This window comes from Schistocerca cancellata, chromosome 11 (genome assembly GCF_023864275.1).
Source record: "Schistocerca cancellata isolate TAMUIC-IGC-003103 chromosome 11, iqSchCanc2.1, whole genome shotgun sequence".
Taxonomy (NCBI): Eukaryota; Metazoa; Arthropoda; class Insecta; order Orthoptera; family Acrididae; genus Schistocerca; species Schistocerca cancellata.
Window position 1 is genome coordinate 10,834,494 of NC_064636.1, and position 21,089 is coordinate 10,855,582.

The 21,089-nt window shown below is 44.1% G+C and overlaps 1 protein-coding gene across 2 annotated transcripts in view; it reads left to right on the top strand.

Annotated features, from left to right (window-relative positions):
- LOC126108723 (uncharacterized protein C1orf50 homolog) overlaps positions 1 to 21,089 on the top strand; it is an 83,961-nt gene that overhangs the window by 41,867 nt on the left and 21,005 nt on the right. The window contains exons 4-5 of one of the 2 annotated variants that reach the window (XM_049914054.1): positions 1,633 to 1,794; positions 17,301 to 20,890. In XM_049914054.1, the coding sequence (XP_049770011.1) occupies positions 1,633 to 1,794; positions 17,301 to 17,522 (384 nt within the window). In that variant the 3' untranslated portion in view covers positions 17,523 to 20,890. Of the gene's footprint in view, positions 1 to 1,632; positions 1,795 to 17,300; positions 20,891 to 21,089 lie in introns of those variants that run through there. The other variant, XM_049914055.1, reaches the window with a different exon arrangement.

Consider the following 21,089-nt stretch of genomic DNA (forward strand, 5'->3'; position numbering starts at 1 on the left):
CACGCCACGCCCAAGATGTTCGGCATTGCCAAACTGCTGCAACAAATGGTCAGTTCACTTCTAATTCCATGTCTGGCTTTTTTCCCTTGATGTGTTTCAACCCCAAATCCTAGGCCTGACTCTTTTATTTCATATTTTGTCAGATATGATAACTGCTCCAAAAGTAAAGCACACAAAACAGTAATAACAAAATATGTATGTTTCATGCACAGCACTAGCCAAATATTACTGGATCATTTTGCACAAGATGCAGTTTGGCGCCACATATTCAGTTATTACTACCACAGAGATCGGACTAAAACATTGCACGAGGCTGAACTATTTGAAGGTAGCAAATGATAGTTGCAACTGGTTGTGCAGAGGAATAAATAAACCACCATAATGTGAAACAGTGCCGTAGCGCAGTGGTTAAAGTAGAATCTGGATGTGCAGAAGGTCTTGGGTTCAGATCTTGTCAGGTGTCATAATTTTTGTTTGTTTGTTAAAGCTCTGATTATTGTTATATTTTCAATTAATTGGCTTAAATTTAATTTTTATTATTAATCTTTTTCACATCATTTTAACATTATATTGTCTTTTTTATTTGCTCTTACTGTTTCTTCCTATCATTCGTTTTTTTTTTTTTTGTTATCTGCTTGTGGTGTCAATAACGTGGAACAGAGTGCCAACCGGTACTGGTTATCAGTCAGTATCGTGTCAGCTCGTGTAGCCGTCGAGAGGAGAGCTTCACGTAACTCGTGAAAGTGAGAAGTTACAGTTAGTTTTTAATGCTGAAGCAAATTTTTACGTCTAGAGTTTGTTTGTAGAGATCGGTATTAATCGCCGTGAACAAAGGGAATGTGATAAATAGTTCTGTGCAGGTTGTCGACTGCTGTTTTCTCGGATATGTTGCAGTTCACGAGGTTGTGGTTAGTTTGGGACACGAGTTTAAATTCACGGTTACAGAACGTGTCGTTTGCTGCAGTCCAGTCATCGGTCACTTAAAATCAGCTGCGGCTGTGAACAGAGCGTCTCGTGCTGCCGCCAAACCCGACGGCAACTGCTTCGGACACTGACACTTCGGCACCTGTGGAGTGACGTGCCGCGTACGCGTGTCACCCTTACCCGAGTGACGGCTGACGTGGCAACACTTTAGCGCCAAATGACGGGTGTCAGTTCTCGAGTAATTTTAATCGGACTATAGTAACCTGTTAACTCGAGGAAAAATAAAACAGCTTGCTGTTCAGTAATCCTACAAAGTGCTGAGATTTTTTTTACATCTGGATAGTTTGTGTACGATTATTGGCCTGACAGATTCTTTTAAACTATTACGTGGAATAAATTACAGAAAGAACAATAATGACAGTAATAATTATTATTTATTCTAAATGTATCTTCAAAATTTAGAAAGCAACTCTTTGGTATTTTAATTAAGAACAATTCATTATAATTTTTATAACTGAATAATTGTAGCATATCACTGTATTGTTTGTTCATATAATTTTTTTTTAATGGGATTTAGCAATTCTTTTATCGTATCGAGTACTCCGGTACGTTAAAAAATGGCCCACTGACCAGTTCCACTGTGAGGGCCTTTACCTTTACCTTTCCGTCAGCCATCTTCGGCACTCCACCGCCGGCCGTCTGTCGCAGGTGTCGGTGCTGCGGCGGCAGGCGGAGCGCGTGCTGTCGGAGGCGGCGCAGTCGCACCGCCTGCACCACGCGGCCTGCAACTTCCGCAAGGCGCCCGGCTCCGTCTACCACCTCTACCGCCGGCCCTCGGGACAGGAGTACCTCTCCATGCTGGCGCCACAGGTCTGTGAAACAGTGGGTCCCGAACGTTGCCACTCGGTAGCGTTTCTGCCCCTCCGCGGCTCCCGCTCCGGTGGTCGGTGCCGCCGCCTCTAGGTCGGCGTGCCACGGGTGCGGTTCCCGGCCGCGTCGGAGAGATTTTTTTTGGCTCGGAGATTGGGTGTTTGTATCGTTCTAATCGTTTCTCCTCATCTCCGTCACAAATGTGTGAAAGGCCCCAGAGAGACTGCACGTAGAAAGTCGGCCAAACCGCATCGGACAGGTCTCCCGGCCGATAGTGTCTGGTCGTCATTCATTCGTTTACTCACTCGTTCGTCGATGTATTCTTTCAGTATTTCTTCCTGTTCCATTTGCGTACAGTGTGTTGAAGAATGACTGCTTAAACACCTCTGTGTGTACTTTAGTCAGTTAGAGTGGTACAGAGTGTCGTGTAATATACTGCTAGTCTTCAGTTAACACTGGTTCTCAGAACTTTGTGTCTGGGCTCTTGTTGTTTAACTGGTAACTATCTCACGTCTGCCTTTACTGATTTTTCGACATTACCGTGACGTACTGTCGAGCGTCGGACGAACCTGTGACTGTTCGAGCCGCCTGTCTTTGCGTGTGTCCGGTATCCCCCGGTAGTCTTATTTGCTACGGGTTTGACACACTCGAGCTATATTTTAGGGTTTATCTTGTGAGCAGTGCGTAAACAATCTCTTCTACGTCTGCACGTTAACACCACAGTTCGCACTTAAGTGCCCTGCGGAGGGTTCGTCGAACCACTTTCAGACTTTTCCTCTATGTTCCACTGTCAAACAGCTTGTAGGGAAAAATGAATACTTAAATATTTCTGTGCCAGCTTTGATTTCTCTTATTTTACGGTGATCGTTTCTCCGTATGTAGGTGAGCATTTTCACATTTGGAGGAGGTAGTTGGTGATTGAAATTTTTTGAGAAGATCCTGCCGCAACAAAAGAAGCCGTTGTTTTAATGATTGCCACCCCCCACCCCCCATTCACATATTGTATCTGTGGCACTTTCTCCCCTTTGCGATAATACAAATTGATCTGTCATTCGTAGAACCTTCTTGTCATCTGTCAGTCCTATCTGGTACGGATCCTATACCCTGCAACAGTACTCTAAAGAGGACAGACAAGTATAGTGGGCACACCCTCTTTAGTGGATTTCTGCATATCCTAAGTGTGCTGCCAATAAAACGCAGTGTGTACGGTTTGTCTTCTTAACAACATTATCTATGTGATCATTCCAATTTAAGTTGTGCACATTCTTCATTTCTCTGAGGAGTTTCATTTTCTTGCATGGGCCCCACATTTTCCTTTACTGTTGTCTCTTTTGTTTTTATGCCCAATGTTTTTCATCGGCCTGCTGTGTCTAGTAAGGCGTTCGTTTGACCACTCGGCACCGGTTGTCATCCCGGAAACCTGCAAATTTTCCCGTAGGTTATAATGCCGTCATACAATCAAGTATAGGCAGTGCTTCTTTGTGGCCGAATGTGATGAATAAACTTTAGTCCATTCCCCCCACCCCCTCTCCATCTTGTGATGAGATGCCCATTTTCTCTGTATCTTTTTTATATGAATTTGCCAGAATATTTTTGTTTTCTGTTTAGTTGAAAATGTTGAAGATACACTTATCAGGTTTAGTCATGTATTCTTCAAATGTGGCCACAAAATTGTTTGCATGTTACATCATTTTAGAATATATCTGTTGTTTGGATTTCGGTTATGTAGATCCCATTCTTGTAAATAGGACCTAGTGTTTAGTGTAAGATGAACCTCTCCTTTGACTGTTATTCCTTCGCAGGGGATAATATACTGACATATGTGCACACACTGAACTGTCTCGCATATTTGGAATGATTAATTCTGTTACGTATAGGAAAGCATCTTTTGCTGTAAATGTTTTGTGTGGTTTAGAGAGCTATTACCATATTTCTTGCTCTTACTTTTGAGGCTTTGTAATATTCTTTTGAATTTTCTATGTTTTTCTTCTTGTCATCTTGTCAGGCTTCTCTGTTGGCTTTTCTATATACTGTTATTGGTGGAAAAAAACCTGAAACTTACTGTACTGTATAATTTCCTGCCTATTTGTTGTTTCTACAACTTTAAAAGATTTTCGGGACACTGTGCATATTGCCTTGATTTTTGGATTGGGAAAACTGGACTTCAGTTGCATTGAAGAAGCAACTTGACAGCAATACCATCTCACTATCACACTCTGTGAATGGCAATTCCAAATGAATAAGTGCATAAAACTACACAATACCTCAAGTTCATTGTGACTTTACTCACAAGAAACACACGGTACGCAGGGCTGCGGCAGATAAAGTACAGCCTCTCACAAACCGAGGCGAGGCTAGCACGCTTCTTAATTCTCTTAGCTGCTGCAGAGTCGATGTCGTGCGTGACCTTAGCAAAGTTTGGCACAACCTGATCGGCACGACATCTATTCAGAAAGGCGAGAGCACTCGGCAAACGGTTTCTTTGGTGGTGCAGCTTGTCGAATTTCTCGAGCACAACTCCCAGGAACTACTTAAACTACATCTGCAACTTCCCAATCATTTTAATTCTGGGACCTGGACTGGATTGATGGTGTTACCTGGGTGACCGCCGATGCAGCACATAAGGAGGCCTCGGGTGCCAGATATCTAAATTTTGTCGTCTCTCTGACAAACCGTTGCCGGAGGCCCCATGCAGACGGCCGTCAATCTCACGGACATTGAGCTGACTGGTGATGCAGTCTCTGTTTGGGAGAAGGGACTTAATTTTGCACCCACACCTAGGTTCACACCAGTAACGGAAATCGTCAGTGCAGTTGAACAGGTTGCTGCGCGACTGCCACCTGAAGCAGCTGAAGAAGTGCACCGGAAAACCTGCCGTGCTCTGACGAGAACTGAACCGGTAGTGGAATATTACCAGCAGGGAGAGGGCAGCCATTCGAGACCTCAGATTGTCGTCTTACCAGCTGACAAAGGCAATGCTACAGTTGGCCTTTCCCGTAAGGACTAGATTGAGAAGATGCAGAGCCTGCTAAGTGACGACTCTTACAGGAAGATCGACACCGACTCCACAAAGAAGGTGGAGAACGAGACTAGGGCTCTTCTCGAGGACGCGGATGTACCGGAGGGTGTCGCCGAGAAACTAACACCCCGAGGACCTGTACCACCGAGACTTTACGGACTCTCTTAAAGTCCACAAAGAAGGGGTGCCGTTACGCCCAATTGTCAGCAACAGTAGGGCACCTACATATTTGCCTGCCAAATACCTGCAGAACTACTGAGCCCTTACGTGGGTAAATGCCCTCGTCACGTTCGGAATTCTATGGATTTCGTAAAATGTCTCGACAACTTCGAGCTGAAAGACTCAGATATCCTGGTGAGTTTTGACGTTGTCTCGTTATCCACCAGGGTGCCTCTTTGAGAGTCAGTTGAGCTCGTTGCACAGAAATTTGATGAGAAGATGACCGACATTTTCAGGCACGTTCTGACCTCCACGTATTTTCTGTTTAATGGAGAACACTATGAGCAAACAGGAGGAGTCACAATGGGGAGCCCACATTCGCCTGTGGTCACAAATTTTTGTACAGATATTTCGAGGAGGAAGTTTTGGCGTCATCCAAATTGAAACCTACTTCTTTTCTACGTTACGTTGATGACAAGTTCGTGATATGGCCCCGTGGTAGGGACAAGCTCCTAGACTTCCTTACACTCCTGAAGTCCGTCCATCCGAACATCAAATTCACTACGGAGACCGAAGCAAAAGGAAGTTTATCATTCCTGGACGTCACTGTCAAAAGAAGAGCGGATGGCACCCTGGGCCGTGGGGTATACAGGAAGAAAACACACACCGACCTGTATTTGCGTGCAAATATCTGCCACCACCCTTCACAGAGGAATGGGGAGTTAAAAACACTGGTGCACAGGGCTCGCACCATCTCGGACGCAGATAGTCTGCCCCACGAGTTGGAACACCTCAAAACTGTATTTAGGAAAAACGGGTACTCGGAATGGCAGATCGGACGTGCTCTCTGCCCCACCTCTACAGTACAGCGTATGGAGACGGACGAAGTCACAGAGGAAGAGATAGCCACTGCCTATAAACCGTATACTGGTGCACTATCCGGGAAAATAGGACGCATATTGAGGAAACACCGAGTAGGAACTGTCTTTTGCCCGCCCAATAAAAAACGGGCATTATTGGGAAGTGTCAAAGACGATCTCGGTTTGCGGAAGGCCGGCATATACCAGATTCCCCGTAAATGTGCGAGACTTAAGTCGGTCAGAGAGTGCGCACCATCGAAGATCGTCGGCGAGAACATCGGAGGCACACTCGACTCGTGTACCCCGAAGAGTTGGCAGTTGCGGAGCACCGTTTGTCTGAAAATCACGAAATGGGCTACCGACATACCAGGGTCTCGGCACAGACATCTAAATACCGGGACGGCGTCATCAGAGAGGCTATCGAAATTTGTACCGGGGCGGACTCGTCAACAGAGATTGCGGCTATAACCTCAGCGAGGCACGGGAACCGACACCGAGTCTAATTAGAAAGAGGCTCGGCAAAGAAAACGAACGAGCGACCGGGGCGGACGAGGCAGTTACACTGACGCCACCACAGACGCAGACGCCAGCCTCTCGGCGACCGCCGGCGCGCGGCTGCGGAGAGAACGCCTCTTGGGGGGGAAGGGGATTTAGGACGGCCGCCCGCCCTCGGGAGCTCAGTTTGTCAGCGCACCTGACGGTCGCGACACGTCTGATCGCCGAAATATTGTGCCCGTCTGACACTGTGTACCGGCAGTACACCCTCGGACTGTTAGAGTACAGCATTCAGTGTTTGCAACATTGTTTTGCCCATTGTCTGAGACGAGGTCACGTCAGGAAGCAGGGAATTGTGAAGGGCGTACCAGAAATGTTCGACATCCAGACTCGGAGGAAAATGTGATTGACACTGCGGCAGGTGACTGCCGTGTCAGTACTGGGCAGTTGGACCACCAGTACAGGGTAAACCTGACGAGTGTGTCGCTGCCCTTATCAACTACAGTGTGTGCAGGGCCTACTTGCGACAGGCTTTCCGTATGGGGAGCAGTTTTGTCATCAGTTTCTTTACTGGGCCACCACGGTTCTGGGATTTGTGTCGTCCACACTATTCACAGATGGGACCACCTTTACACAGAACGGTATCTTCGGCTTTTGTAACAGTCACCAGTGGCACTGTATGCAGAACACCCACGGTGCGGTGACAGCGAATCGTCGGCACCGGTGCAGCCGGAATGTGTGGGCTGTGACGATTGGCGACCACGTGTCGGGAACGGTCTTCTTTCCACGTCACCTTACAGGCCGAAACTCTCTCTGTTTCTTGTGAGTGACTTCTCCTCCCCTGCTAGAAGGTAGTGCCATTGATAATTTGAAAAGTTACGTGGCCGCTACTCGGTGGCACTCCGACCCAGTTCGCCGCCAGTGTCCGGACGCATCTCGGTAGTGTCTTCCCCGGTTGACCGGTCGGACAAGAGAGTCCAGTTGCGCGGCCCGTTCGTTCGCCGGATCTCGGCCCGTGTGATTTCTGGTTGTGTGTGGCCACCTCAAAAGTAACGTTTATGCAGAGCCGATTCCAGATGTGAAAGCAGTACAGAAGCATATTTGTACCGCCTTTCCCCTGTTCGGATGCAGCCTGGCCGATGCGAACACGTGAGACAGAACGCGCATGCGCCGAGGCACACGGAAACCGTTTCGGCACGTTCTGTAACTGTGGCTGCACGGTACAGTGTGTATTAAAGTGCAGTCTCTGTAACAACGTACGATTGAATAAATGGTCTCTAGCACGGAAACCGTGCATTTCCAGACACAAGTGCATCAGACCTTTCTCGTTCCGTACGATCTCGTCGATCGGTCCCTAGAGTTTGTACACGGTGGAAAAAATCACCATATATAAGCTGGTTCTCAATTTAGATAGGATTTTTACCTGAGACATTCAACTTCTTTCAGCCCTGACAATGTATATTACTAGGAAACACATTGGGTTGCTCTGCAGTTCGGACTCTTTGTTAAAGTGTGGGGACTCCACACTATAAGCGGCCGTGTAAGTCAGTCTGAAGGGTGCAGGAAGGTAAGAATACGCTGTTCTCGTTGTAAAAAGAGAAGTTGCCACTCACCATATTAATGGAGATGCTGAGTTGCAAATAGGCACAACAAAAAGACTGTCCCAAATAAAGGTTTCAGGCAGTAGGGCCTTCAGCAAAAATAGACTGCAGTCTCAGGTGTGTGTGTGTGTGTGTGTGTGTGTGTGTGTGTGTGTGTGTGTGTGTGTGTGTGTGTGTGTGTTTTTTGTCTATTTTTGAAGAAGGCCTTACTGGCCGAAAGCTTTGTGACAGTCTTTTTTGTTGTGCCTATCTGTGACTCAACTCCTGCACTATATGGTGAGTGGCATCTTTTCTTTTCATAATATTGTAACATTTCATCGTGGATTTTCCATTGTTTGATTGTTGTTGTTGCAGTCTTCGGACCGGTTCGTTGCTGCTCTCCACACTGGTACGTCCTGTGCAGACCTCTCCACCTCTGCATAACTGCTGCCTCCTGCTTACTGTAGCCAAACCTCGCTCACCCGCTACAGCTTTTAGCCACCCACACACCCCTCCATTGCCAGACTGACAGATCCTCGATGCCTCAGTGTGTCTCTTACCTACTGACACTTTGTTGTAGTCAGGTTGTGCCATAAATTTCTATTTTCCAATTAAGATTCTGTACCACCTCACCAGTTTTGAGACTTACTCGTCTCACAACCGAGCATATCGGTTGTCACCTAGCACGGCTTCGATTGTGTTTGTGGAATGAAATGAAACGAGACGAGACGATTTCCACTGTGCGGACGCCAAGTTTCTCGGAGATTCCGAGTAATGGGTCTACCGAAATAAGAGTTGTCAAAAAACCTAATAAAACGGTAAGGAGGTTCGGAGTCCGGCAATCTCTCTATCGAGATATCCGAAACGTGGCGGGAACCGGTACTCGAACGTGAGTACGTACGGCATCGCGATACCGACATCGATCAGCTCGGTCGGTCGAGACCGCCAGGAAGTGTAGCGGCGCGGACGGCCGCACCCCGAGACCGCGGGATAGGTCGGCAAAATGTTGTGCGTAAAAGTGGAATCTTCAGCTCCCAAAAATGGAGCGTTATTGTTCAGAGACCGGTATAGGGAGCAGAACTTCAGAAGGTACTGCAGTCCCCCACGTATCGCTCCCGAGAGGACGGGAAAGGAGCGATCGGACCGATCGGAGCTCGCACGGGCGGGGGCATTTGAGCAGTCACTCTTCAGGTTCTCCCTGTGCGAATGGACTGGGAAGAAACCCTAATTTATTTCTTTTTATTTGTTTATTTGCTGCCCTAATAACAATCAATTTTCGGGCATTGTCATAGATTTCAGATTGTGAATACAAACATTTAGTTAATATATATAAGTGCACACATTGATACGAGTAGTGAAGATCAGAAATATCATTTTCTCATGGGGGGGGGGGGGGGGGGGGGGAACCTTACGTTGTATACACTGTTTTAGAAAGGGATATTACTGTTTGAAATCGTCTACTACATAACAGCTTTTCTCTATTAATAAATGCTTAAGTTTATTCTTTATGATGTTGAAATTAGCTGTCTCGATGTCAGATGGTAGTCTATTATAAAAGATTGTTCCTGTCGTATGTCGACTACAGTCTGCAACCCTTTTTTTTTAAATTTTGCCTACATACATTACTGTTTGTTACGTGATACTCTAGATTTTGTTTCACAAACATTATTGCCTACAGGATGTACATAGAGTAGATGCTTAGTATTTTGTACTTTCTGAAGCTTCCTCTACCTGGCTCTCTCCTGTTTACCTTAGTTACCACTCTTACTGCAGCCTGAAGAGCCTGTCTGCATAGGCAGCTGGTGGCCCACTCGCTGTCTCGATACCGTACCGGAGGTGTGGAGTGGGTTGTGTATTTGTTTCGAGCTGTCGTGGTCCACGAGCGCTGAGACCCTTTTCAGTAGATACGCACTTCCAATGATTTTATTGCAAATATAATCTATATGTTCTTCCTGTGATATGTGCTCCTTATCAAATTATACCCAAAAACTTGTATTTCTTCTTTTTATTCAGGTAGCTTAAGGTAACTTGACAGAAAATTAGAATTGATTGCACTACTGTTTGTAGTAGTTTCCATACCGTGGCCCCACCTGACGAGATGTGCCGTCGGCATAGCTTACAATCTTATAGTTTTAGGATTCAGTTAGATTGTTAATATACAACAGAAGCAAAAAAGATCTCAATATACTTCCTTGGGGCACACCGCATTGAAGTATCTTATGGGTTGATTCCGTTGTTGCCAAATGTTCGTTCCTTTTATAACTTAGTTTGACACATTGTTCCCTGTCCTTCAAATAGGAGGTTAGTAGTTGTAAGGCTGCCTCTCTCAACCTGTAAGCTTCTAATTTTGTTGTTGTTGTTGTTGTTGTTGTTGTTGTTGTTGTCTTCAGTCCTGAGACTGGTTTGATGCAGCTCTCCATGCTACTCTATCCTGTGCAAGCTTCTTCATCTCCTACTGCAACCTACCTCCTTCTGAATCTGCTTAGTGTATTCATCTCTTGGTCTCCCTCTACGATTTTTACCCTCCACGCTGCCCTCCAGTACTAAATTGGTGATCCCTTAATGCCTCAGAACATGTCCTACTAGTCCCTTCTTCTAGTCAAGTTGTGCCACAAATTTGTCTTCTCGCCAATTCTATTGAATATCTCCTCATTAGGTATGTGAACTACGCATCTAATCTTCAGCATTTTTCTGAAGCACCACATTTCGAAAGCTTCTATTCTCTTCCTGTCTTAACTATTTATCGTCCATGTTTCACTTTCATACATGGCTACACTCCATACAAATACTTTCAGAAACGACTTCCTGACACTTAAATCAACATTTGATGTTCTCTTCTTCAGAAACACTTTCCTTGCCATTGCCTGTCTACATTTTATTTCCTCTCTACTTCGCCCATCATCAGTTATTTTACTCCCCAAATAGCAAAACTCACCTACTGCTCTAAGTGTCTCACTTGCTAATCGAATTCCTTCAGCATAAAGTTATTTAATTCAACTACATTCCATTATCCTCGTTTTGCTTTTGTTGATGTTCATCTTATATCCTCCTTTCAAAACACTGTCCATTCCGTTCAACTGCTCTTCTAGGTTCTTTGCTGTCTGACAGAATTACAATGTCGTTGGCGAACCTCAAAGTTTTTATTTCTTTTCCATGGATTTTAATACCTACTCCGAATTTTTCTTTTGTTTCCTTTACTGCTTGTTCAATATACAGATTGAATAACATCGGGGATAGGCTACAACCCTGTCTCACTCCCTTCCCAACCACTGCTTCCCTTTCCTACCCCTCGACTCTTATAACTGCCACCTGGTTTCTGTACAAATTGGAAATAGGCTTTTGCTCTCTGTATTTTACCCCTGCCACCTTCAGAATTTGAAAAAAGAGTATTCCAGTCAACATTGTCAAAAGCTTTCTCTAAGTCTACAAATGCTAGGAAAATAGGTTTGCCTTTCCTTAATCTTTCTTCTAAGGTGAGTCGTAAGGTCAGATTTGCCTCACTTTTCCAACATTTCTACAGAATCCAAATTGATCATCCTTGAGGTCAGCTTCTACCAGTTTTTCCACTCGTCTGTAAAGAATTTGAGTTAGTATTTTGGAGCTGTGACTTATTACAAGTGATAGTTCGGTAATTTTCACATCTGTCAACACCTGCTTTCTTTGGGATTGGAATTATTATATTCTTCTTGAAGTCTGAGGGTATTTCGCCTGTCTCATACATCGTGCTCACCAGATGGTAGAGTTTTTCATGACTGGCTCTCCCGAGGCCATCAGTAGTTCAAATGGAATGTTGTCTACTCCAGGGGCCTTGTTTTGACTTGGATCTTTCAGTGCTCTGTCAAACTTTTCATACAGTATCATATCTCCCATTTCATCTCCATCTAAATTCTCTTCCATTTCCATAATATTGTCCTCAAGTAGGCCTACATCGCCCTTGTATAGACCATCTATATACTCCTTCCACCTTTCTGCTTTCCCTTCTTCACTTAGAACTGGGTTTCCATCTGAGCTCTTGATATTCATACAAGTGGTTCTCTTTTCTCCAAAGGTCTCTTTAATTTTCCTGTAGGCAGTATCTATCTTACCCTTAGTGAGATAAGCCTCTACATCCTTACATTCGTCCTCTAGCCATCCCTGCTTAGCCATTTTGCACTTCCTGTCGATCTCATTTTTGAGACGTTTGTATTCCTTTTTGCCTGCTTCATTTTCTCCTTTCATCAATTAAATTCAATATTTCTTCTGTTACCCAAGGATTTCTATTAGCCCTCATCTTTTTACCTACTTGATCCTCTGCTGCCTTCACTACTTCATCCCTCAGAGCTACCCATTCGTCTTCTACTGTATTTCTTCCCCTCATTCCTGTCAGTTTTTCCCTTATACTCTCCCTGTAACTCTGTACAACCTCTGGTTCTTTCAGTTTATCCAGGTCCCATCTCCCTAAGTTCCCACCTTTTTGCAGCTTCTTCAGTTTTAATCTACAGTTCATAACCAATAGATTGTGGTCAGAGTCCACATCTGCTCCTGGAAATGTATACAATTTAAAACCTGATTCCTAAACCCTGTCTTACCATTATATAATCTATCTGAAACCTGTTAGTATCTCCAGACTTCTTCCATGTGTACAGCCTTCTTTTATGATTCTTGAACCACGTGTTAGCTATGTTTAAGTTATGCTCTGTGTAAAATTCTACCAGGTGGCTTCCTCTTTCATTTCTCAGCCCCAATCCATATTCACCTACTACGTTTCCTTCTCTCCCTTTTCCTACTACCGAATGTCACCCATGACTGTTAAATTTTCGTCTCCCTTCACTACCTGAATAATTTCTTTTATTTCCTCATACATTTCTTCAATTTCTTCATCATCTGCAGAGCTAGTTGGCATATAAACTTGTACTACTGTAGTAGGCGTGGGCTTCGTGTCTATCTTGGCCACAATAATACGTTCACTATGCTGTTTGTAGTAGCTTACCCACACTCCTATTTTTTTTATTCATTATTAAACCTACTCCTGCATTACTCCTATTTGATTTTGTGTTTATAACCCTATATTTACCTGACCAAATGTCTAGTTCCTCCTGCCACCGAACTTCACTAATTCCCACTATATCTAATTTTAACCTATCCATTTCCCTTTTTAAATTTTCTAACCTACCTGCCCGATTAAGGGATCTGACATTCCACGCTCCGATCCGTAGAACGCCAGTTTTCTTTCTCCCGATAACGACATCCTCCCGAGTAGTCCCCACCCGGAGATCCGACTGGGGGACTATTTTAGCTCCGGAATATTTTACCGAAGAGGATGCCATCATCATTTAACCATACAGTAAAGCTGCGTGCCCTCGGGAAAAATTACGGCTGTAGTTTCCCTTTGCTTTCAGCCGTTCGCAGTACCAGCACAGCAAGGCCGTTTTGGTTATGGTTACAAGGCCAGTTCAGTCAATGATCCAGACTGTGCCCCCTGCAACTACTGAAAAGGCTGCTGCCCCTCTCAGGAATCAAACGTTTGTCTGGCCTCTCAACAGATACCCCTCCGTTGTGGTTGCACCTACGGTACGGCTGTCTGTATCGCTGAGGCATGCGAGCCTCCCCACCGACTGCAAGGTCCATGGTTCACTGGGGGAGGGCTTCTAATTTATGCAATAGAATTGTATGATTCACTGTACCAAGAGCTTCAGTCATGTCCAGGAATATGCCTGTTACCAAGCCTCCTTCATCTAGCTTCTCTAATATTTCACGTATAAAAATTGGGACTGCTGTTACAGTAGATCCTCCCTTTGTAAAACCACGTTGTAGACTGTTAAGTAGATTGTGTTTGATGAAATATGCCTCCGTTTGATTTAATATTACTGTCTCTAGTAATTTCTCGAGCTCTGAAGTTAATTATATTGGCCTATAGTTTTTCGTGTCAGTTTTTATTACCGTCTCGTACACCGACACAATTTCAGTGAGTTTCAAAAGAGCGGGGAATTCTCCGTGGCAGAGGGAGATATTTATTAGGTGTGTCAGTAGCTTCACTAATTCTCCTCTGCATTCCTTCAGCAGCTTGGGTGAAATGTCATCCCAGCTGCAAGACATTTTAGTTTGAAGTTTTGAAGTGACTGCTAGGAGGTCCCTCTCAGTAATGTCACGGATGAAAAAAGATCGGCTAGTATTTGTGTCGTTTAAATTGGGTGCCCAGTCACATGTTTCATTTGTGTTAATTGTATTAAACGTCCATATGAATTTCTTGCACACTTCTTTTGGATCATTTGTTAAGTCTTTATTGTCTTTAGACGCTTTGCTGGTGTGTTCGTGAGACTGCTGTTTCCCACATTTTTATACAATGTTTTCCAGCCCGTTTTGCTAACACAAGTTAAGTTGTTTATTTGATGCGCATATTTATGAGCTTTAAGGTTAGTCAAAGAATCTATTTTTTTCTGGGCAGTTTGTATTTCGTTAAATAGTATTATAATTTAGTATCTCTAAAGAGTGCCAAACAGTCCTTCATGTCCTCTCTGTCCAGTGATTTCAGGAGGGAAATTCACAGTTTGTGATTAACAGCTTTGTTCAGTTGTTTTACCAAAGTACATGTTTCATTTAAAGTTTTATTGAATAGTTTATGGAATTTTTCCATTTATCATTCATTCAGATTTGTGACATTGTAAACTGCTTCCCATATTTCATTGCCTAATGCCCTCTTAAGTATAATTAAATTTTCTTTTAAACATAAATGTATCACTTTGTCATATCTACATTCCCTACATAAATTTTCATAGTAAGGGGTCTGCGGTCTGATATGTTGTTTTCTACAGTGGTTATGTTTATGATGTCCTTTGTTATGTTTTTGAGAATGTGGTCACTGCATGTCTGTCTGTGTTTCTACAGTAATTCCTGTAGGTTCTGAGTTTGTGGTACTAGTTGTAACACTGAAGTCAACGTAACACAAATTATTAATCCTATTATTTCAAGAGTCTATGTAGTTGTCTCCGACAAACAGCACGTTTTCCATACACTGATGTCTTCTACAGCAGGTTTCCCAGACAGTTGAAAAATTCTCCAATACTGCTTCCAGGTGACCTATAGAGAGCTGCTATAATCAGGCTGCTGTTCCCTAGTTTTAAATTTATTGCCACAACCTCGAGCGCCATTTCTTTATGCTGTTCGTCAATCCATTTGACATTTTCACGTGATACACAATTTCTGCTACAAATGCCCACTGCTCCACCTTTGTGTGTCTTTCTACAGTACAAGTTTTTGAGTTCATAATTTCTTAGCCTGTATCCATATGCTTCCTCTTCCTTGCAACGTAATTTCTTGGTATGAAGAAATGAGAGGTTTTGATTCATTTAGGTATGTCACCAAGTGATCTATTTTGTTCATTATATACTGAACATTCTGGTACGTAAGGGTTAATTTGCTCATTGTACTCTAAAAAATCCCTATTTCCTTTGTGATTGATAATTTTTTTTACATCGTCTTTCTCTGCAATAATTTTCCTTACTTTCTCACATAAGTTCTTTGCGTTCAAAATTTAGGCGCGTCCTGAGCTCTGTATGTATCATTTGTCCATTTTACCCATATCCATTCTACATTTTCCTAATGAAGCACACATCTGTTTAATTCCAATGTTTGTTTTTCGTATCTCCTTGTTGGCATATAAATCGTATATTAACAATGAAAACAACCAATTATTGACAAAATTATTTAATTGGATCGATAAAAATCTACTCACCAAGTGGTGGCAGAACACACACATAAGACAGTTGTAATTGGCAAGCTTTCAGAGCCAGTGGCTACATCTTCAGGCAGAAGGATTGAAGGGGAAGGAAGAGGGGTGAAGGAAAAGGAAAGTCACCGTACGGGATGTCCTCCCGTACGGTACATCCTCGCTGACCTGCGGTTCTGGATTACTTCTCCGAACTCTGCCCCTTTCTCGGACTCTCCAGTCCTTCCCCTTCAACCCTTCTGCGTGAAGGAGGAGCCACTGGCGCCGAAAGCTTGCCAGTTATGACCGTCTTACGTGTGTGTTTGGCCTCCACTCGGTGAGTAGATTTTTTATTGATCCAATTAAATAAATAGTATATTATGTCACGCCTGTGAGGTAGCATTGTAATCGTTGTGTATTGAGATTTTTTAGCTTCTGAGAACTTTTCCAGGCACGGTAAGCAATTTAGTGCCTAGTTTCTTGTGACGTTGTTGGCACCAGCTATGCACACAACATGTTGATTTTCATCTTTCCTTTTTTCCTGCAAGTCAACATCGGTAACATTTTTCATACTTGCACCCGGTTTTACTACTCGCATCATTCGGAAGTCTCTGTGATCGGCTCGTAAAATACTCGCCAAATTTCTGCTGTGGCTGTCTGTCGAGAAAAGAACACTGCGGCGGATTCTGGGTTCTGTTGTAACCGCGTCTCACTATTTTTTTAGTTTGTTACACCACTGCACTATTTACAAACTTCGTTGCCGTCACGCTTCACACTTTCTAATTTATCGCGAACACTCGTTTCAGTAGTAGTTGCAGTCCACTTATTTGGAAGAGTTTGATTGTCATCCAGAAATGTATGCGATTTTCGTAGCAGTGACGGTTCACGACACTTTTTGTGTGTTAATTTTTTCGTATTCACTTTTGGAGCAGTTTGGCTATCACCCGGAAGTGTACGTGATTTTTGTGACTGCTCAGACTTTCCAGTTGTAAGATTTTTCATATCACTCACTAGGATGTTAATTGTTAATTGAAGACTACTTATACAGTCATTTAACTTTCTGATTTCATTGTTACTATCTGTGCACATACTGCTGTTTCCGGTATAATTTTCACTTTTTTCACACGTACACGACACGTGTCTGTACGAGTCACCGTTGTAGCTACACGACAGGTACGAGGGGAAAAACCCTCTGTCGTGTACTTCACAGTAGACTGTGTTAGATAGTAGCTCGAGGTCTACAGTCGTAACATAACACGGGAGAGCTCGTTCATTCGGGTGAGCGTGCGAGGAAGTGGACCGGTGTGTCAGTAGTGCACGGTAACTGCAGTGCCTGCTCTCGGTTTAACGTTTGAATCGCTGCCTGTAGTTTGTCCAGTGTAAATAATCTGAATAAAATTTCCCTGTTCTCGAACAGTTCTTTAGTGGTGTGTGATACGAAACTGCGTGATGAAAAAGTATTGATATCAGAGTGCTTCTTAATCGACCAGTGAAGCCTCAAAATTCGAGTGATATATACTACAAATTATCTTCCTGTGACAATTAGTGAATGTGCTCTAAATATGTGGAAAGGGGGAGGGCTACAGCTGTGACGACGGACGTAGACGGTAGATACGGGTCTCTGCCGAATATGCTAGAGGAATCGTGACTTTCCTGTCCCGTCACCGTCCGTGCGGTCGCACCTCCTGACTTCCGACGTCTCCTTCCAGGAGTGGGGTCCGAAGGGCCCGCCGGCGGGGCACGAGTTCCGCGGTTCGTTCAGGCTCGAGGCGGACCGCAGTTGGACGCCGGCGGGCGAGGGTCCCCCGCGGCCCGCAGCGCGCGCCGTCGCGGACATCTTCGGGCCCGCGGAGGACGCTGCCGCACGTTTTGACGTGGCGCGGCCGCTGCGCGCCATCGAGGGGTCTGGCCGCGCGGCCCGCACGTCGTGACCCGAGCTCTCGGCTCGCTCGCAGCTGCATTTTGTCTGCGGGCACGGCTGACGTGTGTCGGCGTGAGGAGTGAAGGATTGTGTGTGGAAAGCTGCTCCCCTTTCTGAAAGCGACCCCTACGCCACGGAGGGGCCGCTCGGAATTGTGTGCAGTGTCTGCACGAGTTCCCGCTTATCTCGGTTACTTAAAATGTCGAGAGTTTCATTTAGGATAATATGTGCACTACTACAATTAATGTTTGTCAATAAGCATTGCATTTGACAGCAAAACTGCAGAGTTATTGTGACAAAGTTTAATGGAAAGTATATGAGAAGAGTGTAAACATATAGTATAACAGCATTATTCACTTCTCACTTTTAACGTACAAACACATTCACCACCTTCAGAACAGAGAAAAATTTGAAATTGATTCGTGAGGTTACTGACCTTTGTCTCCTGTGACATCCAGCGGACGACTGCCGAGTGCTTCACATCGCTGTTAAATAGACTGGAGGTAATTTTCGTGTGCTTCGTATTTGTCACTATGTACGCTGACTATAATTGGCTCACTGATAATACGTTTCGTAAGGTTATCAATTTGCAAAGACTGCGAGGAGTCTGACTTTATTAAACTACTGCTCGTTTGCCGTTATACAGGTGGTTGACTTGGTGTGACTTCACTGAAGGCGAGCTTTGTAGTTGGATACATTTGATTGAACTCTTAGTATGCTCAACCACTTGTGTGTGCAGGTTTTTTACAGAATGTTAAAATACGAAGTGATTCTGCTATGATATCCACTTTGTGGGGCGACGGGTTAATAACTTTTACGAGAGCCTGGAAACTATTTCTGCGATCGACCAGGAAGTGACGGAGAACGTACTGGCCGTAGTTTCCAGTCTGCGAGTCCACATTCTTGTCCGGCCCACTGAAAGAAATGTTTCTCTTCTCTATTTGCTCAGCGGGATCGGGACTGTGATTATAAATGAAGATTCTGATTTCTAATTGATACATAAATTTGGTAATGTTTCACATGCACAACATTGTAACATTCATTATGTTCATACTGACAGTAAATCTCTCTATCCTAAACAGCACTACGAGCAGTTTAGATGCGACCTCTACTGTAAGTTTCTATTAAATTGTCTTTCGCCCTGACTTCTGCTAATCAAAGTAATTGCTCGCCACAAAAGTGGAAAATAAGTATGACCACCGGCCGTGTGGGTTTGTTAACCTTTAGGGCGGCACACTGACAGTTACTTCAGTGAAATCTGAGAGATCCGGGACGGTGTACAGTCCTCGTAAGTTCACTTTCTATTATTACTGAAAGTGTGCGTTTAGTAAGAGCCTGTAATGTCATCCTAGGCAACGTGCACTCCAGTGCTTGACTGACACAGACCGTACAGAGGCTGGGTGCGAAGTAGAGCCCAGTCTTGCCTCCCGGACTGTGTTTATATATGTGGCGCAGCGGAGGGCTGAGCGAACACCTGACGTTATCCACTCTGTGCCCACGGTAGTAGCCTCCAAATGGCCACTTCCTCAGACCTATAATATTTTACAAGACGGTTTTGTATTAATTTTGAATTTTTGTAATTTTTGTATGCATGTAGGTAAGTTGGTTAAAATCACAGAAAATTTTTAGCTTGCCTGCATTTAAACTTTGCCGTCTAGAATTTTCAGAACGGAACTGACAGTGGAACCTGACCTCTGAACTACAACTTTAACAGACCTTGTACTTTTTATTATTTACATCCAGACCTTGGAACTTGTTAAAGCTCTATAATTAATAGGTTCCATGATGTGCTGTAAACAAAACTTTCTAGCATTAATATAACAGATACTCAATCTACTACAAATAAGGATGTTTTAGTTCCAATTTGTATGGAGTGTAGCCATGTATGGAAGTGAAACGTGGACGGTAAATAGTTTGGACAAGAAGAGAATAGAAGCTTTTGAAATGTGGTGCTACAGAAGAATGCTGAAGATTAGATGGGTAGATCACATAACTAATGAGGAGGTATTTAATAGACTTGGGGAAAAGAGAAATTTGTGGCACAACTTGACTATAAGAAGGGATTGGTTGGTAGGACATGTTCTGAGGCATCGAGGGATCACCAATTTAGTATTGGAGGGCTGCGTGGAGCGTAGAAATCATAAAGGGAGACCAAGGATTGAATACACAAAGCAGATTGGGAAGGATGTAGGTAGAAGTAGGTACTGGGAGATGAAGAAGCTTGCACAGGATAGAGTAGCAGGGAGAACTGCATCAAACCAGTCTCTGGACTGAAGACGATGACAACAACAACAACAACAGTTCCAAATTTAGTTTTCTGCAAATTACTCAAAAACTGTTAGAGAACGCTTAATGGGGTTACGTAATTAATGTTTTTGTGTTGAAGTGAAGCTTCATACAAATTTTCATATTTCTAAGTCCAATACTTAGCGCTTTCCGTTTTTCTTAAAAACACAGATTCTGACCAAAATATTGGATTAATCACATTGAGACTTGCACCAGTTAATTTTGACGTACATCTGCTCATAGTGAACAATTTTTGGGTTTCTAACTTTATTATTTAGCGCCACTTACTTTTTTCCTTAAAACAATGTACAGGGTCCGGCATAAAAAACTCCCCGATTACAAAGTAACGTGCAGCGGACAGTAGAAGGAGCAGAGTGGTGGGGGGCGGTCGTTACGTAGCTGCCTACGTGCCGTTTTCAGTGTACGCCATGGCGTGGTCTGGTGAACATCGTGCCTTCGTAGTGGAAGATTTTATTCAAAATGGCGAATCGCCTGTTAATACTCAACGTGCTTTTCGCGTTCGCTTTGCGCTCGGACGATGGGACCCTGTTCCCGATAAGAAAACAATTTATTCTTGGGTTGCTAACTTTCGTGAGACAGGTTCCGCATTAAAAAGGAAACCACCTGGACGACCACGGACTGCAACAGGCCCCGGAAATGTTGATGCAGTTAGAGCTTCAGTTAAACAATCTCCTCGACGATCCGCTAAAAAGCATGCGGCAGCATTACGGATATCTGATTGAAGTGTGAGAAGAATCTTGCATCGAGATCTTAAAATGCATCCTTACAAACTTGTAACTACGCAGGAACTGAGTCAACGAGACTGTGGTGTCCGTGTAAGTTTGTGCCAAGACCTTCTTCGGAACATTCGTCCCAACGATATTGTGATTTTTTTCTGATGAAGCACACTTTCACCTTGCCGGAACAGTGAACAGCCAAAATTGCAGGTACTGGTGTGAACACAATCCCCAAGAACTTCATCAACGACCACTTCATAGCCCTAAAGTAACAGTATGGTGTGCTGTTTACAATTCCGGAGTGATCGGTCCTTACTTTTTCGAAGAAAATGACAGGAATTTAACCGTCAACAGTGAACGCCATTGTGCCATGCTTCGCGACTTTCTCCAACCGCAACTAAGGGAGCTTTTTGGTGAAATAGAGAACGTGTGGTTCCAGCAAGATGGTGCTACAGCCCACACAGCGCGGCAGTCACTGGCATTGGTGAAGGAAATGTTTCCTGGACATGTGATCTTGTTGCGTGGAGACATTGGCTGGCCCCCACGATCGCCGG